Below are 24,637 nucleotides of genomic sequence, written 5' to 3'. Positions count from 1 at the left end.
CCCTTTTGTAGTTAGAGAGGAACGTAGGCCTGTCCTTTATTCTTGGGTACCTAAGAATAAAAAGCAGCTAAGAATGCACAAGACAAGGGGGTGAGCAGGCCATCAATTTTTGACAAGAAAACCTAGTTCTCTCTGAGATGGTCCTGAGAATGTTTCAGAGTCTTTGCCATTCTAACTGGAAACCGTGTGCTACTCTCAGTCCCTCCAAGGTCCACAAGCGAGGCAGCCTTGCTGCAGGCGATCTGTTTCCTGTGGGCTGAGCATTCCCAGTTACAGTTCATTGGCATTAAGCCCTTGGCTTAAGGCATGCATACATGAAAAATCTTAAAACAAGAAAATTATATACTGTCTAATTTAATTCCCAGCTGTGAACCCTATAAATTGTAAAGAGGGCATCTGCAGATTGTCAGCGTTGCATTTAAAATGCTACAAAGATGATAAAAAAGGAAAACAAAGTGAATATACACCAAAGCTTCTGTAGCATATTTACAATCCCCCCTCTTTTTGTTAAAACTTCAATTTAAAAAAAAAAGAGACCTTTAAATACGTAGCTTATCTGTTGAATTCCTTCCAGTTGTGGAAGAGTTTTTGATTGAAATCTTTAGTAACATGCAGACGTCATTTCCTTACTTTAGATTACCACAGGTCACTGGAAAGCTGAATAATAATATTGCAAATTAATTTTTCTCGACTATGGGTATAACGACCGTAATTAGCAGCAAATCCTTTCGCTCTATTTGCATGAGCTGAGTTTTCCTTAATTACTCTGCAGTCTAATTATGGAGCTCAATCTAGAGAACTCACAAAAGCCAGTGAGGCAGAAAGCCGAAGACAGCATATCCTGAGTCCTGGATTTACTGCTCTGGAGTCCTTAGTAAACCAGTTGGAACGGGCTCCATTTGTGAAGGCATTAGCATGGAAGCTGTGTCAGGATGGAGACGCACGGCTCTGGCTGGCCATGCTAATGGAAAGTGATATTGGGTTTACTAATTCAGATAAGGCTGCACAGATTGCCTTTTCTCCAATGCGCAGGGACTGTCAGCAAAACAAATGCGTGGCCCATGTTGCAATTAATTTGATTCTTGTTCCTCTAAGGCTGCACTTGTAGATTTAATTAAGCTTCTGCACACTGGGCACACGCAGGAGGGATGGGAGTTTAATGGCTTCTTTTGAACGAAAGTAGCCGGCGAGGTTATGATTCGGACAGTAACAGCAATCATAAGACAAAGGTAATTTTAATGGGAAAGTATGTTTCTTCTTTCTTACCTGCATAGCAGGCATTTTTTTTTTTTTTTAATGAGAGATAGCAAATCATTCTTTCTCCTCAGCTGTGTCCTTCCCTGTGCTTGTTGAATTGCAAGTCCTGAGGTAATGTTCCTACTATTTGATGATTTCTTTCATCAAAATAGCCATAACATCTTCCCAACGCTTGTTCTGAAACCCCAAAGCCAGCTATTTTGGCTTTGGTCTTTAGATTTACTTCCCAAATCATGCTCCAGCTTCCACTGCTCTAGAAATGGACCAATACCTTGTACGTAAGCAGCAGTTTCCGACCTCTCTTCTGACACTACTCGGCTTGTGCACAAACATGAAATAAGCAGAGTGGGGACTCTGATGGGTGTCAGAACTCACAAATGCTACAGAAACAAACATCGATTCCTAGGGAAGGGAATGCTTCAACATCACAGTGTCCTTATCACCTGCTTTACGGTTCTCTTATTTAGAACTTGCAACAGACTGGCCCCCTCAGTGCCTCTGAAGCGCTGATGACTCCTCTACATGAAGCTCGTTTCCCTCTGGACTCAAGAGTCATCAACTGTGCATTTCACAGCATCTTCTCGTCTTCATCCACTGACTGTCTTTATGGCCAGAGCTCATTTTTGCTACCAGACCATCATACTCTTCAGATGCTGGGGTGGCCTGATACTCACTGACTCTACAGCACCTTAGAGAAGGAAGAAGTACTTCAGATATTCATGGAATGATGTGGTGTCTCTCCTGCTCTGAATCCCTAATCCGAACACAGCCTTTAAGATGGATAAAGCCATTGGCATCCAACAGACTAAGTATATGGAAAATGTGCATGCATGCACACCAAGCTTTGCCTTATGTGTTTTAACATGCAATTTTCATAGTGCTGGGTGAGTCAGCTCATCTACCAATCTATCAACAGGTGTTTGCTATGGCATGCTCTGTAGCACCTCCAGAACCAGGACCACAGAATACGGTCTCCTTGAAATTTTCAAGTACTTGTATTCTTGTGTTTAAGCCGACTGTCTATGGTTACATGCATTATCACAGTTTAGGATTCTTTTAGACACAGAGATAGAGTAAGTTGGCCTACCTTTCAGAGGCACTGGTTTTTAAACATCACCAAGAAATACTATTGCAAGGGGAACTGGTGATAGAGAACATCTGCCTCACATTCTAATGTGTCAAGCCAGGTGTTGGGACTAAGAGACAACCCCTATCTTGAGCCCCAACATGATTGAGGTGGACAGTGTGTTCTGGCATAGCTCTGTTCCCCACAAAGATGAATGTCCTGGTGTGCTGAAGACATAGCTACTGACAAGCTATGAATAGTGGCAAAGACATCTATCTATACATCAAATGTTGCAGGGAGTGAGATGGCCTTTAAAGGAAAAAAAAATCCAACCTTGAAATATCACACAGGAACAGTCAAGTTCATCTGTGCCACTTGTCAGCTTGCATTCATCAGTCTCAGTGACAAGAGGACATGTGCCTGAAAATAACTCTATGTTTATAGATCCCATTTCCCCATAAGGCTGGGGTGATGAGCATGATCTCAGAGAATAGTAAGTCCTCATCACTCAAAGGGGAACAGCCAAGGATGAGAGCGCATGCATGAGAGAACGCAATTATTAGGTTTCAGGCTGCACTTGTAGCCATCACATACGATACAACATGACAATGGCTCTCTCTATTAATTTCTGGCAGGCTGAAGTGCACACTACAGAGAGGAGCAAATCAGAGCACTCTATGCGAGCTCTTACAGAAGAAGTACAGATGCTAGTTTATCCAATTGACTCGTCTTTTATAAAGCTCAGAGTTGGAAAATACCAGAATTAAACACTATTAGATTAAGGAAATGTAACCAATATCTGATAATCTTTGGATTTATCAAGCAAGAAAGTCCTAGAAGAATCCAGGGACTTTCCAGGGGTCACTACCCAAAAGGCTGGCTTTATAGTCACCCCCAGGCTCTGGACTCAACCCCAGGCCTTTTATTTCAAATGAAATGAGCTGAGATTTTCTCAGAAGTATCTGAGCATCTTCCTCCCCCAGGAGTCTCATGAGGAATCTGAAGTGGGTAATGACTGATCTACAAGAGAGACAGACAGCAACTATTGTGGTTTTCACACAAACTTGATGGGAAGACTCATTTTCTTTCCTTTGACTTTTCATCTTTTTGTTTTCTAGGGCCAGTTGCAAAGAATGCCCAGGAGGACCAGGTGACCAACTACTCAGTTGAATGTTGTTCTCTTCTGTAAGGAAGTCCTTAGAGAGAAATGACACCTCCCTGTTGCATGTGTTTAAGAACCTGAACCATCCCTCTCTCCACCTACTGCCCTACTGTGCCTACCCCCCGCCCCGTGCCTTTAATTAAGAACTATTCCTGATCCACCTGGCCCCATCTAGGACAAGACTCTCCCATGAGGGCTCATGTCCTGGTCAGGACTAACAGACATGGAAAATCTGTTTTATAACAAGACAACCACAGACTAAAAGAGATGGCTCAGCCCATACTACTCTTCCAGAAGATCCAAGTTTGGGTTCCAGCACCCATGGTGGATGGCTCAATATCTCTTTCTGGTCTCCATGGGGACCCACACATAGGCATACAAAAAAAAACATTTCAAAAACAAGACAACTAAAAGCACATTTAAGAAATACAAAATCTTAAGACAGACAGACAAGGCAATGCTTTTAAAATTGTTTTTAGTTTGACAACAGGAGGTACTTCTATAGCAATGTCTTCCCTAAACAATTGATACCACTAATCTTTCATTCTGAAGAGACCAAACAATTGGTATTGATCCCAAGGCCCCCTTTCCTGTTGATGATGTACAGCAGTTTTCAGCTACAGGGTGAGTCGGAGGGCTAACCCTAACTTATGGCAGCAATCCAGGGAAATCTCAGCTCCTCTTACTTGCTTCCAGATCTGTACAAATTCTGTGTAATTAAGAGCCAGAGCTCTGCCCACTCTGCATTCCACTCAGCCCAGGGCACAGTAGTAGGCCTGCTATGCTTCCTTGCCTAGCTCTGACTGTCTTTCACCAAGACCCCAACATTTCCTTCACTCTCAAAGGTCCAGGCTGTTTACAAAGCAGCATTTCCTCATCCCTCACATTCTCGCATCTGTGGCAGACCGGTGGCATCTGGTTCAATATTTCATTAAATCCTCCTGAAAACTAACAGTTCAATCTATTAGGAAACTACAGACCCTGAGCAACATAAATTACCTCGCAGGCTGCAGTGGAGCACACGGCACAAGCCATTTACTCTGGGGACATTTACAGCTAGGAGTTCCTGCACATTCTAGATGCATGAAACATGACCTTTATAAACCTCTCTCAGATGGCAAACACTGAAATTGAAGGGGGAGAAGCTCCTTAGCTAGAAGGGTTAGTTGGGTCCGGATTGAAGGATTTCCATGTAGTACCTTAATTCCACACGAGCTGAAACTAGAGTCTTCTCATGGACATTATTTGTGGGTGGATACATGCCTGTATCCCAGGTTTTTGTACTCCTTTCCTGACCCTCAGCAAATGACAGAACACTCACAAGGAAGCCACACTGAAGTCTGTGAGCAACAGAAAATTTAGAGCTGATTTACTTCTGCTGCAGGGCATCTGTGAGTTAGGGAGCAGAAAGGCAGCTGAGTGTGCAGCCTCATGCTGGACCTATTTCGACCTACCTTCAAATGCTCAGTTGACCCCACCTTCAAATGTAGTTGTCACTTGACAAGTTCTGGACACTGGGCAACTTTGATGGCACAAGTACTTGTGATATCATTATATGGATCTGTCAGCTGTTTGGCTTTTGTTAATTTGAAACACAAACCTAGATGTACTTAGGAAGGGGTAATTTTATTCTGCAGGGGTGGGGTGGGGTGGGGTGGGGTGGGGTGGGGGGTAGAAGTTGAGAGATGGTATCCTTATGTAGTTCTGGCTGTCCTGAAACTTATTATGTAGCACAGGCTAGCCTCAAACTGACAACGATCTGCCTGCCTCTACTTCCCCAGTGCAGGTATTAAAACATGCTCCACTATACCTGGCCAAAGAGAGAATTTTAACTGAGTAAATGCCTCTGTGGGGTAGTGGGTTGTTGTCTTGATTTATGATTGACATGGAAGGGGCTGGATCACTTGGGCAGTGCTAACAGTGGTTGAGCAGGTGGTTCTAGGATGTATTAAAAAGCAGGCTGAGCAAGCCAGTGAGCAGCACTCCTCCATAGCCTCTGCTTTAGTTCCTGTCTCCATGTTTCTGCCATGAGTACCTGCCCTGACTCCCCTCAAGACTGCATAAACTGTAGGATGGAACAGACCCTTTCCTCCCCAAGTCTCTTTCGGTCACGCTATAGTATCACAGCAACAGAAACCCTAACTAAGACAAACTCAGAGATTAACTACAGGCCTAAGACTCCCCTCAGGTAGTCCAAGGGGCGCCCTCCTCCCATGGGTGAGCCCAGCATTAAACTATGTGTTGCAGAGAGAATAGGAGAATGAAGCTTTAATAACAACAGATGCTCAACTCATTTACAAATTTATTGCTTGGTAGTTAGAGGGAGCCAAGACTCTAAGTGACTATTTTGGCTGGCAGAGCAATTGATCATACTAGGACCTGTTCTGGGCCGTATACTTTGTATTCTTCTCCACACATCTGGGGCCTCTCCCAGATGAAGACTTCTTGATTAGGGGAGTTTACCTAGCCACACTCGAAAAATGAGATGTCTCGGATTAATTTTGCGGTCCGCGGATTGCCACTGCTGTGCCATGAAATCAGCGTGGCTGACATCACTCAGCTAAGCAGTCATCAGGGAAGTCATACAGGAAGTGATTTATGCAGAAGCTGTAAATTAGGAGTCGCAGCTGTGGTTGTTCCCCTCCCCCGACAAGGCGGTTAACTTAGCTGGGCTTGAATTTTTCTCTGTGAAACGAGTGATTACGAAGGGATGGATCCAGCGATCACTCTTCATAGCTTTTGGATCTTATGTGCTACTTAGATAGAACAATTATGAGCATCAGATGCATGCCATGGGGCTGGTACAAAGTGAATACAGATGTGGTAAATCCTGCCTTCAAATGACACTGTTGCTTCAAAAGAAGTACAGAAAATAAATGGGCTGACATAGAATATGTATGTGTGTGAGTGTGAGTGTGTGTGTTATGTATAGATCATATATATCATAGAATGTATATATATATATATGTATATATACACACACATATATATACACATACACACACACACACACACACACATATATATATATATCACCACTATATTTCAGGGAGTTAGTATCCACCTGGCCCATATGAACATACATGCTTGCCATGAAAAGTAATCACGTCAGAATCAACCTAAGCATTTTCTGAAGACTAAGGAAAACTCACATATGCACAATGTAACATGCCAAGTCCCTACCTCCAAGGAAATCCTCCCCCCCAGCCATGAAATATATGGGATCTCCTTATACCAAAAGCAGACAGTCTAGCCTTTCTTCCTCATTTGATAAATTTCATCAAGTCTTTGCTATCTGAGGAAGCCACATGGAGGCCACTTTGTAAAGACAAGGTATCTGAAATAGACTCTGCTGGTCTGAATTGGAATGGCCCCTTCAGGCTCATGAATTTAAAAGTTTTGTTCCCAGTAGGTAGACAGTTTAGAAAAAGAATAGGCAGTGTGGCCTTGTTGGTGAAGATGCGTCACCAGGGGTGGGCTTGGGGGTTTCAAAGGTGCAGGATGGGCCCAGTCTTGCATCTCCTGTCCCTCCCTCTCTTTCTCTCTCTGCCTTTAGACCAGATATGAACTCTTAGCTACTGCTTCAGTGCCATGCCTGTCTGCCTGCTGCCACAATCCCACCTTGATGATCATGAACTAACCCCCTGGAACTATAAGTACACCCCCAATTATGTGCTTTCCTCTATAATCTGCCATGGTCATGGTGTTTCTGTAGAGCAATACATCAGTAACTGAGACATAGGCTTATCACTTTAATTTACCTTTCAAATCCCCACCAAGCACAGACAATTTTATTCTTATGATTTTGCTAGGTAATTTTCTGCCCATTGGCTATGTTTTTGAAGAGGTAACATTGGGCTAGCCACTTGCTAACTAACATCTATTCATGACACATTGTGAAACTCCATTGTAGTGGCCAAACCATACTCTATAAAATATTGGAAAATAGGACTCTATGACCCATAAATTAGTGTAATATAAGTAAATTATCAACTTCATATCTAGATATTTTATCTCCTCCAGTAACACAAATAACCAAGTCCTGATTCTGGTTATAAAAAGGAAAACTTAGAAAATAGCCATTTTAAGAAAGGTAAACATGGAACTGACTTACTTCTCTCATTAACAAAGAGTCTGCAAATGAGCAAATTTGCCAGAGAAAAATTATTAAAAGTCAGAGTAATTATGTAGACCACACACAGTATTTTCCTACTTTAATGCTTCATACTTATGACGAAACTTCCAAGTGTACTCTGTAAGAATTCCAAGGCTGTCATAAAGACCTTACTGTGGTCTCCTGCTACTTGGGATTGCCTAGCAAATGGTCTCCAGATCCAAGTTTTAATGAAAGAACCAAATGGTTTGGCATAGATGTGAGTTTAGCTGTCATCAAGAATGAAAATGTGTTCTTGTCAAAAGTGTTTCAAAATATTTAGTAATTTTCAGGATGCTTCTGTCAAACTAATACTAATAGTATGAAGTACAGTTGAAACACATGACAGAAAGCATGTGAACACTGCTAAATATTTTTACCGGAGTGCTAGAAATACACTGTGTGCTGTCCAGAGTTGAGAAGTAGGGACAATTTCTTGCTCAGAGGGAGGTAATCCATGGGTAAAATATTTGTGACAGATGGAAAAAGAAGGGACGGGGAGCTGTCATGAGTTGGTATGGAGCCATAATGCCTCAAATAGCAAGATTTAAGTCACTGCAGGCTGTAACAGGCTGTTTCCTACATCACTGGAAGGCAGTAAATCAGTGTGTAGTGCCCTAGCATGTTACCAGGGTAAACATAACAATGGCTCTTCCGTGATCATTTTACCCAGCTTTTAACATGCTAAAAAGCATGGAGCTATGGCTCTTTGGGACCAATAGTGATGCACACACAGTAAGAACAGGCTTGGATCATTACAGCCTCTTTCCAAATTCAGTGCTGTGCTATAAACTAGGAAGCAGGAAGCAAGAAGCAGGAAGTAGGAAGCAGGAAGCAGGAGGCCTTCATTCTTTCAAAGAGTTCACAAGTTGCAGAGTTGAGTAAAAGAGGCTCACAGGTGAAATCGGATTTTGTGATGTGAAACACACTGAACTGGAAAACTATGCATTTAAGGAAGAAACTTGCTTCCCCCCCCCACCCCCCAGGTTCTTATTTCCATTCAACTGTGATCTATTTCAAGTGTACTGAGACTTTTGATACAGTAAGGGCCCTATAGGGTCTGACTCCTGAGTGAGTTCTGACTTACACAGGCCCAGCTTTTGGGCTGTCTACCTGGGTCTGCTATATAACTGCCTTCTTTCTCTAATGGATGGGTGAGGAATACAGGCATACTGGTCACAGTGCAGGGCAGAGTTTCTGGTTTTCTCCCTTCTCCAGCTCACTAGAAAGATAGCTCATCCATCTTTTTGCATTTGAACCAAAGGATGCTAATGGTTCAGAATGACAGTTCTAGAGATGGCATCTCCCCTCTCCCCTCTCTCCCTCTCCCTCCCCTCCCCCTCCCCCATCTCAGTTCTGTTAATCTGCTGACCATGCTATCTAAATGACTTGCTTTTCTTATTGAGTTGGAGTTAAAATGAGATAGTGAGATACACTCACTGAGTAAGTGTAATGCCCAACTGGAAAAATACTCATAAAATGTGTTACCTCACTGCCTTGTTTGAGTGAGAGGCCTCACTTAGCAGACATTGGTCACCACCTCTACTGACACTTGATAAGACTAGAATAATATCCTCATTCATAAATGTGTTAGTAATTTAGATTATTTAAGGTAAAACTTGTTCTATCTTTTTTGTGTGTGTGTGTGTGTGTTCTTTGTCATCTCTTCTGATCAATAATCTTGATTGAAAGAATAGTGGACTTTGTATACCACCATGGAGTGTCTCCAGATAGGGTAGGCTGGAGAAATTACATCAGCGGGCATTGTTTTCAGAATGCCCACAGTCTTAGAAAATGGGTTCTTCAGGAGGGGAGTTAGGAAAAGGAGAGCAGGACACCATGGCTGAGGATATTGCAGTTAGTGCTAGAGGGATTACCAAGCATGTGTAAGGCCTTGGGTTCAACAAAGGGGAAGGAGAGAGAGCATGTGAGTAAGAGCATAGGCAGACTGTGGTCACTAATGAAATAATTCAAGTATGTTTGGGTCCATCAAGCCTCTTTTCAGTGCTGGGATAGAGACACATCTCTTAGGCGGAGTGCCAAGGGGATCATATATTGGGCAGTCTACTTGTCCCTTCTTTGTTTTCAATGTTGAAGATTGAGCCCAGGGCTTTACATATGTGAGGCACATAGTTAATCACGGAGCTACACCCAATGTGAGAGACAGATATGTTTAAACCACAGTGTCTATCCTCAGAGTCTCTAGTCAACTGAGAGCCACTGAGTCTGCTCTAAAACAAAGTCTATTGTTAGAGACAGATACAATGTAAGCTAGAGATAATGTAAGATCTGTAATGGAACCTTCTTTTGCCCAAGAAAAACTATTACTCTAAGTTTTAATTACCCTCACTTACAACCCCACACTATGTGTGCTGGCTGATTCCATCTCAGTGGCCATCTTGTCTACCTTGAGGAGATGCTGTTAACGATGCAGAAGATGCTTCCTGAGGCAGATTGGTTTGCTCACTATTGCAGTTGGTAAAGATCCCAGAAGACTACAGGTAGCAATGCATCTATTATGGCTTCAGGTGCTTCCATGACCTCAAGCAAATGTGTAACAATTACACAAATGTTCTATTTCTGTCATATGAGCAACATGATTTTCTTAGCTAGGCAGCTCAGGCCTAACAGTCCAAGAGCATGACACACCATTTGTTTAGTCAACCGAGTTACCCAGTGCTCTGAGCCTTATTGAGAAGATGGCGATAGAAAGTCAAACTGTCTTTAAATATTTTCTACCAATATTAAGACTTTTTTCCTTGTGAAAACATATTGCATTTTGAAGCATGTAGTTCAGTAGCATTAGGTAACCGTGCAACCTACTACCATTACCGCTACCTACCTCTGGAAACTGCCATGACCCTAAACTGCAATTCTGTTCCCATTAAACACCAAATGTTTGCCTCTTCTTCAGCCCTTGGAAGTTCTATGAAAATGACTACTCCAGACATTGAGTGATATCACATAGCATTTGCCATTCAGTGATTGGTGGTTTCACTTATCCTAGTGATTCTTATGTGGGTAGCTACGGTCAGATATGTTTCCTTTATAAGGCTGAATGCTATCCCACCACACTTTGTGTATCTGTTCATTTGCCAAAGGATGCTTAGTTGGCTGCTAGGTTTTAGCTTCTGTGAATGACTGTGCTGTGATGATGGGCATGTAAATATGCCTTCATGACCATTCAACTCTTTGAAAAATAACCACGAATGACTTCCTTTTATAATTAAAGACAGTAGGCTGTACTGTGGGGCCCCAGCACAACACCTTAAGGCATTGCATGAATACTTCAAAAACAGGAATTTGAAAGAGAAACATGTTTAACAGACTCTCTTGGCCAAGGCACAAAAATTAACTAGGTAAGAGAGTTCTTGGCTAACAGTCTCATCCAATGGGGTCTTAAAGTCACAGTGATAAACATTTCAGAATCCACAAATCTATTTTAATTTGTTTTTTTTCTTCATCCTGCTTAGTTTGTCTCCTAATTTATGGCTCTTTCATTGGAGCTATTTCATTTACCGTAGCTTAATTTGATTTGTTATTTATTCAGAACTCCAGTTAAACTATTGAAAGTTCTTCACATATTATCACCCAAATTAGCAGCGCAATGCCTGAAAGAGAAATGATTGCTGAGTGCCCTCGACTGAACTAAAAAGGCCGAAGCTAATGCAGTGGTCAGGATGGTAATTAAAGATATTTTTGAGGATTCAAAATTTTATAAATCACAGGACACATGGTATTTAAAGAAAACTGTGCACGATGTCCTCTGTGTCTCACATTCAGAACAGGGCCCAGAAAATCAATGAGCGGTGTTGCTCTGCACATAATCAGATCTATAATTCTGACCTTTGAAACAGTGAACTTCCTAATGGTCCTCATTCATCAAGCACGCTCCCTGCTCAGCTTCTCCCTCCACATAATGAATTGTCCTTTTACTTAGATACTTACAACTTGAGTTAAGTTTAGGTGCTGCTCTTTAGGCTATAGCTGGCCATGAAAGTAAAGGGGGCCCTTGGGATCGGAGCCTGTTATTCATAACATTTTTTTGGAACACTGTGGTCCATTCTAGGCTGATCTATCTGGAGGAGCATCTCTAACAACTTGGGCAACAAGAGGTTGACCAGGGGGAAGGACACTGCAGATTCCTGAGGGTTCTGATGCAGCCTGCTCTCAGAACCAGTCAATTAGGATTGACTAATGTGTGGCTCCCTGGAAGGACTCCCAGCAAGCTCTACCTAAGCTAGAGGGAGGTTAAAGTTTCATGAATCATTCTAGGACTCTAGAGTTCCAGGTCAAAAAATAGGCAACAAACTTGGTCTTAGGGCAGTGCCTAGGGAGAAGAATTAGGCTTGCTTGGAAATTCAGATGGATAGGGCTCCTGCAGTCAAAGAACTTGCAAAATGGTGGTGACAGTGGAGAGCTAATTTGATCCTAGACAAAGAATATTTGGCTAAGGCATGTGAGCAGCTGCCTGTCAAGGAGCTGAGGTGGAGTGGGCTGGCCTGGCTGTATGTGAATGTGTGGCACAGTCAGCCATTAGGGGGAATTGGTTGAGGAACGGTGGCAATGCTTTGAGAGTAGGCATGGTGGGTATTCCATGAGGGTTCCAAGGATCTGTGTCAACCAAAAGCAGTCAAGACTACGAAGATCACGAGGTCATAGATAAAAGACATTTTGCTACTCAGCATTTCAGTAAATGTCTTCTTCCTAAATCCCATTTTATTAATATTTCTTTTGGATATAGGCTCAATGAGCCAATGTTTTGCACAAACTCATTACTAGAAATGGTCAAAGGAGCCTATAACAAGGAACTGATAGGTGATAAGCAGCGCAAGGCTGTCCTGGGGGTGAGAAGCTGCAACAACTTCCAGACTGATTGCTATCACAGGCTGAAGTCTAGACTTCTCCACTGTAAAAGCCCTGAATAGAAGACTTGAAAAAGCTAATGTTTTTATTTAAGATCCATGACTATAGTATAGAGAAAAATTCATTTTCACATCCGTTGTATATTCATTTTAAATCTTAATTCATGTTACTTGTGAACAAAATTCGAAATGGTATACTATTTATAAAAGTGTGTTTTGAAGGTGGCAGAGAAGTAGTTGTTCCTGTTCCCAGAGCCTGTGCGAGGTTTGGAGGAGGGATAGGGACACCAAAGCACAGGATGTAGTGGCTTGTGTGGGGACTGTCTAGTACTCAGTAGCATGGGAGGAAAACTGTCCTTGACACCAGTTAAGTGAATGTAAAGAGAATGCCAAATGTTCCCAACAAAGAGAAGATATATATCTAAGGTGACAGCCATGCCTGCTACTCTGACCTGATCCCTATATATCCTGCACACATAGTGAATATTGCACTGTGCCCTATAAACATGTATCTGTGTCATGTATCCATTAAAATGTGTGTAGTACAAATGTAACAAACAATAGTTTAAGTAACTACTACTGATTGGTCCGTTCATCTTTTAATTAAGCCTATATGAAATTCAATATACAGTTATTCAATTCAGCTAATTTTGTATTTGAATTTATGAGTAGGAAGGATTATAGCCAAGCTTCAAAATAATCCCACCTCCCAAGCAGGGAATGTATCCATTAGAACATTTGTATTACAGGAAAGCTAATCAAATGTGATGCTATGTAACATATATTTCTGGGCTTTTACTAATGTATTGCTGAAAGAAACACAGTATTCCTCATGTTTTGAAAAGTAAAAACAATTCAAATGCCTGCACTATGTATTGTTTGTTCGTTCGTTTGTTTGTGGTACCGATGATGGAAGCTAGAGCTTATACATGCCAGGAAAACACTCTATTCTGTAGGCTTGGATTAAACATGTATTTTGTTTGTCTTTAATGAGGACGTATTCTGCATGCTTGCTCTGGACCAAGCACTATGACAAATGTAGGCTAGGTGCTAAGCATGGTCACCAGGGGTCATCTCATAGTTCGACCATCTAACAGGAAACATAGAAGACTCCAACATCGTCCAGAGAGTGGACACCAGTGTGGAAGTAAGGACTGGGGAGAGCACAAATCCCAGGTGTCTGAACTAGAATCGGGCTCTCAAGCAGGTACAGTGTCTAATGTTAGAGAAACAGAATTCATGTTGGAGATTTGCAGTTGTGTCTAAGAGTGCCCAGGAGAGAGAAAATGGGTCATTCTTAGGTAGGGTGGCCTTGGCTACCTTTTGCCATGTTTTTCCTTGCTTTGTTTTTACAAAGTAGTAGAATATTTAGGACTCAATAAATGAATCTGGTTTCACTTGATGACGCAGGACCTATAGAAACAGCTCCTTGCTGCTGCCAGGGGGAGTAGTGTCAGCACAGCTTGAGGGTGTACAAGAATAATAATACCACAAACTTCTTTCAGAGACCAAAATTCACAGTCTGGCGCACATTTGGCAAAAACTTGCTTTTTTTTTTTTCCTTAGTAAATATATTATTCAACATTGTGTTTTGTCTTACACCGCCAACAGTGACAAAACCATCAAATCAACAGCCAAGGGTACCCTAATTAACACAATAGGTCTTCTTCACTCTTTTGAACATTTATACTATAAATGAACATACATGAGAGATTCCATTTTTAACTCTATTCCCTATTAAGAAGAAATTCAGATTTATGCTAGAAATTCATGTCACAGGGATCATGGATCCAGCTCCAACTCAAACTAGAAACTGGCCTATTTTTTCTTTTCTTTTCTTTCTTTCTTTTTTTTTTGGTGTAAGGAATTTTCTTCTATTTTGAGTATTCTTCACAGCTATTTCTACTTATTAATCTTAAATGAAATGCGAAAGAAATGAAGTGATTTTATGAAATTTGATTTCTGGGGATCTCTGAGACCCACATTTCAACAATCATACTAAATAAAATGTCCTGTTTCCACAGCTGGGTATGTTCTCTTTTACTAATAGAAGGTGATACTATGTCAACTCAAATAGACATATGTTCTCTAGAGAATGGGTCTGGAGATAACAACTATGAAGTTTTCTCCTGACGTCCTTGGCTGGATGGACTTTCAGAGGTAATGTGCAAAAAAATATGGCTTCATACAAAAGCTATGCTAATAGACAGAATAATGATGAGCTGAGCTGGAAAGTGCCCGACCATAGCACTAGGAATGAGGACAACTGTACCCTGGGGGTGCCCCTCCCCATGGTGACATGAGAGCCCAGCACCGAGAAGGCTTAGAGCCTGTCCTGACCTCTTGGGACTGCAGGAGTTTAGGGAACGGGATTAAAAGGCCTGCTTTGGCCTCACTGCAGCACACACTGAAAATATCTGTCCTCACCTGGCAGGCAGATCACTGGGCACCTTGTTGGGTCTGTCATGGCAGGTTTGAGTCCTAAAGTATTGTGTGTAATGCCACAGCCAAGCCTGTACAGAAGCATCTGGGACTCAGACTTACCTGGTAGCAACTATGTCCCAGCCAGTGCAGTGCACTTCTCTTGTAAAGAGTAGTTTTGTGTTACTTAGCACTCCCACTGAGTAAGCACAGTCTTCTGCATAATGAATCCTAGTGGGTGAAGGTTGGCTTTCCTTTGTGCTTTTGGGAAACCTATAGGATGGGTGGACTGGGGAAATCAACAGATGTGGCTAAACACACTGGTGTGCACATCTATTCTGGTTCAAGCAAGCCAATGCATGTGCTGGAGTACAAAATTCTCTACCTATGGTCTTTATTTAGATGAACAAAGGCTAAATGTACATATTTTATATGCCACTGACAAAGAAGACACGGACATACATACTTCTTTGTGTTCATTTGTGATGTGTGGTTTTGAAACTAGAATTTGAATTACATATCACACTTAGGACATTTTCCACATACAGGTTCACACCGGGCTACAGTTGGGGGAAATCTACCCCCATGTAAGAAGGCAGAGTGGGAGACACAGTCAACACCAGCTTGCTTCCAGCCACACACGTCAAGTGTCTCTTTGAAAAACACTACTTTCATTAAAATTTCCCTCTTATCTTTTTTTTTTTGTTTCATGATGTCTACTGAAATATTTTCCATTTTTATTGTGAATTGTTTTCCGGGTAGTACTAGCATTGTTTCAACAACATTTTATAATTTGCTTCATTTGTAAAATGAACATTTGCTAATTGCATCATAGACAGGCAGCAGGGGTATGCATTTCAGGATTAGGATAGTTATATATATATCACTAACAGGTGTTTCCATAAAACATAGCTCCTGCTTGCTACTTTATATAATAATATATATCTCTTTAATCATTTTTGAACAGTCACAACTGTTAAGATTGCTATGTAGCATTGTGGCTTAGACAGGAATGTAATTATAATTAATACAAACGCTCTCAAACTTAGGTAAGATCTGCTGCAATTTTAGAAACGACAGCAAATATAATTAATCACAGTAAAATCAGTGGTGGTGATATACTAAAGTCTGTCAGACTGATATTTAGATAAATTATCCCTTATGGAAACTGTTGAAAATGCAGGTATTTTTATTTACACAAATGTACTAAAGCAGATGAGAGTAAAATATATTAAAAAAAAAAACCCTCCGATTTGCATTATTGAGAATCAGTCAAGAGAGTACCTGCAATGAGGCTCTGCATAAAGCTCCATTTTCTAGATGTTCAGCTTGCAGCCTTCTTTAGCATTTGCTGTCCCCAAACACTGTACTGCCAGGGACACATGTCCTTTCGGGTAGGGACAGAAGATATGGACTTGCCCATGGATAGGATGAAGGTAAATGTATGGGTCTTACCAAAGGTCTTTAAAAGCAAAGCTTCCGTATCATTGATCTAGGCAAAGCCTAACAGATTTGTGAGAGTCATAGGACATTGTAACGCACCCCTCAGGGCCATGCCTGATTTTGGTCACTATCACTTCTATGCTAAAGCGTTCTGTGAGTTGAAAGGCTTCACATTCTCTATCAAAGTTCTACCTTCAGCAAGTACTGATTCACAGCACTGTCCTCCCAGAAGGCAAATGATGTTAGCTACATCAGTACCAGATGATGCCTCCTTATGGCATGGTGCTAGGACATGTGCCATTGCTGAGATTTGCCAGAACTCCAGGGTGACCAGCTTAGAGTGCTGAGCATCACAGACAGTGAGCTCATGCTCGGCATGACACATTCTCAGTAGCACTTCCAAAAATATTGGAAGTTTGTTTCAATCTTTTACTTTCTCTTGTACTGTGGCCATGAATGCACCAGGCAGGTAGGTAGATATGTGATTGATGATAGATAGATAGATAGATAGATAGATAGATAGATAGATAGATAGATAGATAGATGACAGATGATAAATAGTAGATGGATGGATGATAGTTAAATGATAAATAAATAGATGATAGAAGACATGATAGATGATAGGTGATAGAGATAGAAAGATGATAGATTATAGATGATAGACAGATGATATATAGATGATAGATGATTGATAGATACATATAGAAGACAGGTGATAGATGATCGATAGAAGACAGATCATAACTAGATGATAGAAGACAGATGGTAACTAGATGAAGGATAGATAGATAGATAGATAGATAGATAGATAAGATGATAGAAATAAATCTGTGAGCAGAGGAAAACCAGGCTAGAGGCACAAACAGAAATCTCCACAAAATTTGATCACACTGATTTTCACCTAGTAGAAAAGATAGCCAGTTCTGTGTAGACATGCACACCTGAGGCCATTCTTGGCCTCCTCCCCTCTCCCCAATTTTCCTCATTGCCTGCTGGCTTTTCCTTATTTATTGAAGGTCTTTTGTGGCATGGTGAGAAATGTGGTTGAAAGACCAGCTGCTCACCGGCTGACATCATGGGGCTTGAAGTGAATGAACAAAGGGTATTTGGAAGACCTACTCAGTAGCTTAAATAATGAAACATGCTCGTTACACACAAGTAAAACTCCCAGCGACCAATGCATGATTCATGCACCATTTTAACTATTCTGTCTAAAAATGGTGCTTGTCAAATTTAGACTTGAATTTTGGTGAAAAAAAAAAACCTGAACAACTCCAAGTTTTGAGAATTTGTATCACGTGTAGCACAGGCCTAAAATTTAAAGCGTTGCATTTATAGGCAGAGTGTGTTGGCTAATTTGCCTTATGGAGAGCACATTCTCTATTTCAGAGAAAGCAAATACAGCAGTGTAGCATGCTGTGCAGACAGCCCTGTTAAGATTATTGTGTAGTAAATAATCATGTAAAATCTGACGTGACTTATGGGTCTTTAGTCTAAAGTTGTATCAAGGCCATATGTTACCAGAGGCAATCTCTTCAAATGCATAATTTATAGCACCAGCCCTGTGACTACCTGAGAGGCCTGGGTAGAGAAATGAACACATCTAGCAGAAAAAAAGACCCTTGGAGGATTAGTTAGCATTTAGCTGAGGTCACAGAGGTAACTGGATTACTATGTTTCAAATTGTTCCCCACAGAGCTTGCTGGATTACCCAGTTCTGAAAGATCTGTATTCCTCCTGAACACCCACACTCCAGTGTCATTCCCTTCCCCACATCCTGCCTTTCTGTGTTTATAACCCCTGTGTGAATTAATTACGATTTGAGAAAAAATAAATTATTTAAAAAAAAAATTTAAAATAAATCTTGAAATCTTTGTTTTGAATATCTAGGCATGATATTCATGCCTGTGGTTCATATTTAGGGCCTATTGTCACTTGGGGTTTTCCTTGGTACATGTTAAAAACAACAGGAAAAACACTGAATCCCCAAATCAGTATCCATATAAACATTGAGGTAAGGATCAGGCAAAGATCACCCAGAAAAAAAAATGAGCGATGAGGGACAAGGAAAAAGAGATAAACCAAAACAAAGCCTGTATGACATGTGAGGAGGGAGAATGAGAAGTAAAAAGGCAAAGACAAAGAAGGCAAGGCATGGTAGCTCATTCCGACAGTCCCAGCACTCAAATGATGGTAGTAAGATCTTGAGTTCAAGGTCAGCCGGGGCTCTAGAGTCAAACCCCATTCCACAAAAGCAAACAAGCAAACATAAGCATTAAAATGAGGCAGGGAAAGGAAGGATAGGGCAGAGGACACATAAGAGACAAAGGACATGCGGAAGAAACAGGAAGGTGAACACAGCTGGATTCGCATGCCTGCACAAGAACTCACTCATACAGGGCTCTACTCATACAAGGCTTATCTTCATTTTGGACATTCCTAGAACTCTACAAGCTCACGCAGAGTTGGTATTATTATTTCTAGTCTGAAAAGCATATCCATCTGCCAGGTAACACACCAGTGTCATGGAATTCTGAACCCCAAATGTCCACAACTGTCGTCTCTCTTCAGCTGTTGAGTGTCTTCTAGGTCCTCCTCTGTTCTGCATTCGCATGAACAGTGTCATCACCACTGACTTGCTGTAAGAAGAACTAGTTCCTTCTAGCCTTTTCCTTTGCTCTCCAAGTAGCCATTGAAATGTACCTCCCGATGTCCCCTCCTCATTCAATGGTCTCTTTACAACTGTTCTCTGTCTTATACTCACATCTGAATGCAACACTTAGCTGACACCAACACCAGCTAGGTTTCATGATGGACCACATATAACCTTCATATGATCTTACTCTGGCAAGCCTGCCTACTTCACCTCCTCTGCCCATGACCACATCCCTACTCCATGATTACAACTGCATTTAAACTAAAGAGCAAAGCAGCAAGCCCTATGAACAACTTCTGTTCAAGAACATCTACCTACTGCTTCCAATCAGCTATATTTTTGTTTGTCATTTTATATAAATTGAAGACTCTATTGTATTATTAAGTTGTTTTTTTAAAAAAAACAACTTGCTCACACAAAAGCAGACATTGAATATTTTCCAAGGGAAAGAAAGAATTATTTACCATAACCAGATCTACTTATCTCTTCTACCAATAAGAGATCCCTCAGCCAGACAGAACTCTACCATGACATTGAACTTGCTCTAATGACTTAGTCTTTCGCATGTGGATGCCTTGTCTTTTTCTTTGGGGGTGCTGATCACCAAGGTTGCTTTCTCACAGGGAACTGTATTGATTAGCTGCTGTAGCATGGTGCCAGCATAGGATGCTGTCTTGAGGAATTCTGCCCTCATAATATTCATTATAACCTGAGGGAAGTCTTCCTTCTCACTCAGCTTGAATTTATCAAATACAAGAGCTGTCAGTCATTAGAACTGAACAACTGTGAGGGACTAAAACAAAATCATAGCTTTTAGATTATCCCATGGGAGGAAATGAAGCTCTTGTATTTATTTTGGCAGGATGTGTTTTGTATATTCGCAAAAAACCCAAACAAACAAACAAACAAACAAACAGAAAACAAAAGTTTACTCTAAATGTCTGTCCCCTAACTGCAAATGCTATATGATTTAAAATGTCCACAATCATGGAGTCAGAGCTACGTCTTGGGCACCACTGCCTACCCAGTAAATGGATCTTTTCATACACACAAGAAGTGACCTGGCAAACAGTGGAAATGAGTCCACTTTTGGCTATAAGCCTACCTCTTCTTCATGACCAGCACGACTCCAAGAAATATGATAACAAACAATAAGATGCCCGCAATCACTCCTGCGATTTTAACCGTGTGGTCTGTTTGTTTCTCAGGCTCAGGGACAGGTTTTGGAGTAACGGCCCCTGGAGAGAGAAAGGAGAGCACGTGGGTAAGACAGAATAAAGACATTACATTTAAAAATTTCCCCATGCCTTTAACAGAATAATACAACTTATCAGAGCTGCCAGACATACAGGCTTTGATTTTTATTTTTTAAAGCAGCTTTCCTAGATGCTGAAAGCGTTGTAATTGTTCCCGTTGCTCTTCAACACTTCACTCCACCACAGCACACCCACGTCTGACCCTTTTATGACAGACTTCTCAAATGCACTTTTAAATATTTTTATTATCTCTTTTAGCTCCCGTTCTTCCTCCATTAAAAAAAAAAACTCGCTAAGAGCACAATAGCTTTTCCTGAGCCTTTATACAAATTTGATTTGCTGAAACATTTTCCTCAACTATTTTTCATAAATGAAGCAATAATTCCATCATGTATTAGCCCAAACACCTGGAAGAGGGAGATAAGCTCATTTACCATGCATCTTACCAGCAATTGTTTTTTTAACACAATAGAGACCCCCCACCTTTCGAAATCTGAATCTGGGTCACATCTGGTGAGCAAAAGGATCCTTCTAAGCAATTTATTCACAACATGGGGCAGCAGCTGGTTGATCATACCACTGGTGCCCATAGTTCATATCTGTTTAAATGAGATAACCAGGGCCTCAGAGTGGTGGCTGTCTCAGCTCGCTTGCATGCATCTTTCCAACACACCGTTAGTCCTGTTTATGGTATAATATGATGGAACGTCAAATCTATGTCTGACAAGATATCCATTTCCTCTGCTAAATGAGTTCAGGATGAAGACTATTAGGAGTGTAATGTCCAATTCATTCAACGGTGTCTACTTTTTAAAAGTTTAAAAGTTTTGCCTCATCAGGGTATGATAGCCTCTGGTATCCGGGCCATCACACCACCCTTACTAAATACGGCAATTTCAGGTCCAAAATTCTCAGCCTAGAATCTTTTTTTGCATTTCTGTTGGTCAAAAGTAACGACAGGTGTGAGTTTGAACCTGCTCTTTCTCCCTTTCCGTTGTGTCTTATGCCAGAGTGCTCCTCTGTGCTTGTGAAACTACACTGGTCCTGACTGCATCTGTGCCCATGTGTACAGCTGACCGGACGTCGGTCGTCACAGTGTGGAGTGGGGCACTGTGGGAAATGTGGCATTGTGGGAAATGTGGCATTGTGAGAAATGGGGCATTGTGGGAAACTGGACGGGGAGAGCTAGAGCTGTTCTGGTTTCCTTGCTCCTTTGGAAGCATGTGGACCCGGTTTCTTTCTAACTAAATTCATATTAAGATTTTTATGCAAGACAACATGGCTGTAACTGGGCCTGATGAAGCTGGGTGCAAATTAGAGGAGAAACAAGAGATAGAAGACCCCAGGCCACCCACATATGCTTATCTTCTGTGGAGGGCCAGAGACTGTCCCAGGTGTCCTGTGTACTGCCCCCTAGTGCCAGCTTTAGTTACTGCTTTTAATAAAAAGGAACTTTCTAGCCATGCATCTTCCTTCCTTATTCACAATGATGTACTGTAAGCAAAAGCCTTCTGAAGGAATTTTCAACGACTATCCATTATTATTATTATTATTAATTATTATTATTAAATTTACTTCTGGCAATGTCAAGAGCACAGAACATCCTTCCTGTCTTTTTTTTTCCCCCTTAGGTAGGTAATCCTCAAACCTGCTATCTAGTTAAATGTTAAAAGTATTAATAGCAATTACTTTATAATGATAAAATAATTAAATTATTTAAAAGACGATACTGATAATCTGAAGAACACTTAGTTCCCATGCTACAGCACCAGGTGGCTGATGTAGAGGAAATTGGAATGTTAAATATATTGTTTAGAAAATTCTATAGAAAAATGCATATTTGATAAGAGGATGAAAACTTTTATAAATGAAAAAAATATAACATTGAAGATTCAGAATAGAGGTCTGAGCTTTCTATTTTTATTTAATATCCAATTTTAAATGTGTAATTTGCAAAAACAGAGAATCTATCTCATTAACTAAGGTTACCAGTTCTCCAAATGTATTTCTTTTCCTTCTTTCTTTCTTTCCTTCTTTCTTTCTTTCTTTCTTTCTTTCTTTCTTTCTTTCTTTCTTTCTTTCTTTTTGTGGTAAATAGAAAATACACCAATTGAGAAAGAAAAAAAAAAAAGAAAAAAAAAGCTTTCAGTTAAAAACATTCCTACAGCCGGGCAGTGGTGGCGCACGCCTTTAATCCCAGCACTTGGGAGGCAGAGTCAGGTGGATTTCTGAGTTTGAGAGTTCGAGACTAGCCTGGTCTACAGAGTGAGTTCCAGGACAGCCAGGGCTACACAGAGAAACCCTGTCTCAAAAAACCAAACCAAAAAAAAAATTCCTGCATAAAAAATATAAGATGATCTAACTCATACACTGTAAGTTCTAAGAAAAGAGCATTCACTGACTGAAACAGTTGCACAGATTTTCACAGGAGGCCATTAAGGCTCAGGCTGGTGACCAGAGCTCCTTATCACCCTGCCCATAGCATTTGCAATGGCTTCCCTTTCCTAAGCTGGGACCAGTTGAGGGAGGACAGCCCTGCTTTAAGGACACCCAGGGAATCTTCAGCTGATTACTGCCAGGGTGACTGTGAACATAGAAGAGAATACCACCAACATTCTGCATTTACTTAACAGATGGCTTCCTGACATGTAACTACATTTTTTCCCATTTATTAGGAACATGGTAGTGAACAAATATGCAAAGCAGACTTTATATTCAGGTGTGTCAGGGAGAGAAGCATTGAACAGAGTCTGTGGGCCACGTGACGCTTGGTGCTAAGTCCTGGGGATGATGACTGAGGAGAAAGATCCCAGAAGCAATTACTGAGAAAGGAACATTGGGGAAACCTGCAGAAGAAATGAGAGTGAGGCACGCCCATACTCTCCTGACTCCTGCAATTGGTGGAGAAACAGAATCACTGGGCAGGGGTGGAGTGTGGTGAACTGGGAACACGGCACATGGCATTGGCATGTGAGAATCATGTCTACAAATAGGAAGAATTCTGATAGGAACAACGGGAGGATTCTGAGTGGAAGAGATGCAATCTGGTTTATATTTGACAGCGCTATCTTGGATGCACAGGAGGCTGTCCATATTGGAAACATAGATGTCAGAGTGAGGTTCTCACAACAACCTGAAGCTCCTGGCTCTAGGTAGTAGTCGTGGAGATGGAGAGACCATGTTCAACCTCATTATAGTTTCATGGTAGTCATAGGAAATTACCAATGAGCTTTAGTGTGTCAGCACAAGCATTATCGGGTTACTGGAAGCCATTAGGGAAAACGTGACTATGTCACTTACAGACATTGACAGTGTGGGTGAAGCAGGCTCAGAGGGCAGGCAGGTAAGACAGAGCTTCACTTTGGACTACGTTGGATTCAAATAATAACACCCAAAGGTGAGATCAAGCAGCAAGTAGTGGGGACATGTGAGATCTCTGGGTGTGGGGTGTAAATTTAGGAAATGCCATAATCATGGTGGTGTGTAAAGCCACAGGCCTTCTCGGGGTACCAAGAAAATGAAAATTGAGAGGCAAACCAGCCAGAGGAGTGTGGAGAGGAATAGTAGAGGGGGAGGTCAAAGGGTGAGCAAAGAGAGGGACCCCCTGTGTGTCTCGGTCAGTGAGACTTACTCCTCATCCATTCGGCTGCATCTCTGAGGCCAAATGCTAGCAATAAACGGACAGGAAAGTCAGTGAAAAAGGGGTGAAAGGCAATCCCTGCAGGAGTGATGTTTAGATGGGTCAAAGGTCGGGGGTGTGTCCAGGAGGTGGAGCTGGCAGATGGGGAAGGGATGTTGGAACATGACCCCGCCCCCATGGCTTTATTACGGGAGAAGAAAGCAGCTAGAGGGGTTGGGACAAAGAAAGGTAAGAAAGTTTACTGAGGGGTGGGAGGGAAGGCAAAAAGTGCGTGGTGGGATAGTCATTGGATGAAGCTGGAGGCTGGAGAGGCATAGGCTTTGTAGTTGCCAGTGAGGGTTGAGCCCTGGGAGTGGCAGAGATCACAGAGCAGGTGAACAAGGATAGTGTGGGGGTATGAAGGAAAGGCTCTCGCTTGAATAAAATAGTTCGCTTCACACAGTGAAGTTAGCCGTGATGCTGATAGAGGTGAGGGCTGGGGAGAGGACACTGGGAAAAGATGAGGGGTGGGGGCTGTCACTTACCCCAAAGTATATAACCAGAGTGAAGGAAGAGGAGGAGGAGGAGGAAGAGGAGGAAGAAGAAGAGGAGGAAGAGGAGGAGGAGGAGGAAGAGGAGGAAGAAGAAGAGGAGGAAGAGGAGGAGGAGGAGAAAGAGGAGGAGGAGAAGGGAGAGGAGGAGGAGGAGGAAGAGGAGGAAGAAGAAGAGGAGGAAGAGG

The 24,637-nt window shown here is 41.6% G+C and overlaps 1 protein-coding gene across 1 annotated transcript in view; it reads right to left on the bottom strand.

Moving 5' to 3' along the window:
* Ptprm (protein tyrosine phosphatase receptor type M) overlaps positions 1-24,637 on the bottom strand; it is a 627,614-nt gene that overhangs the window by 189,708 nt on the left and 413,269 nt on the right. Inside the window, exon 13 of the mRNA XM_028762235.1 lies at positions 20,129-20,261. Within this exon, the coding sequence (XP_028618068.1) occupies positions 20,129-20,261 (133 nt within the window). The remainder of the gene's footprint in view (positions 1-20,128; positions 20,262-24,637) is intronic.

Source organism: Grammomys surdaster, unplaced genomic scaffold (genome assembly GCF_004785775.1).
Source record: "Grammomys surdaster isolate TR1022 unplaced genomic scaffold, NIH_TR_1.0 132, whole genome shotgun sequence".
NCBI lineage: Eukaryota > Metazoa > Chordata > Mammalia > Rodentia > Muridae > Grammomys > Grammomys surdaster.
This window is presented reverse-complemented; position numbering and strand designations above follow the sequence as displayed.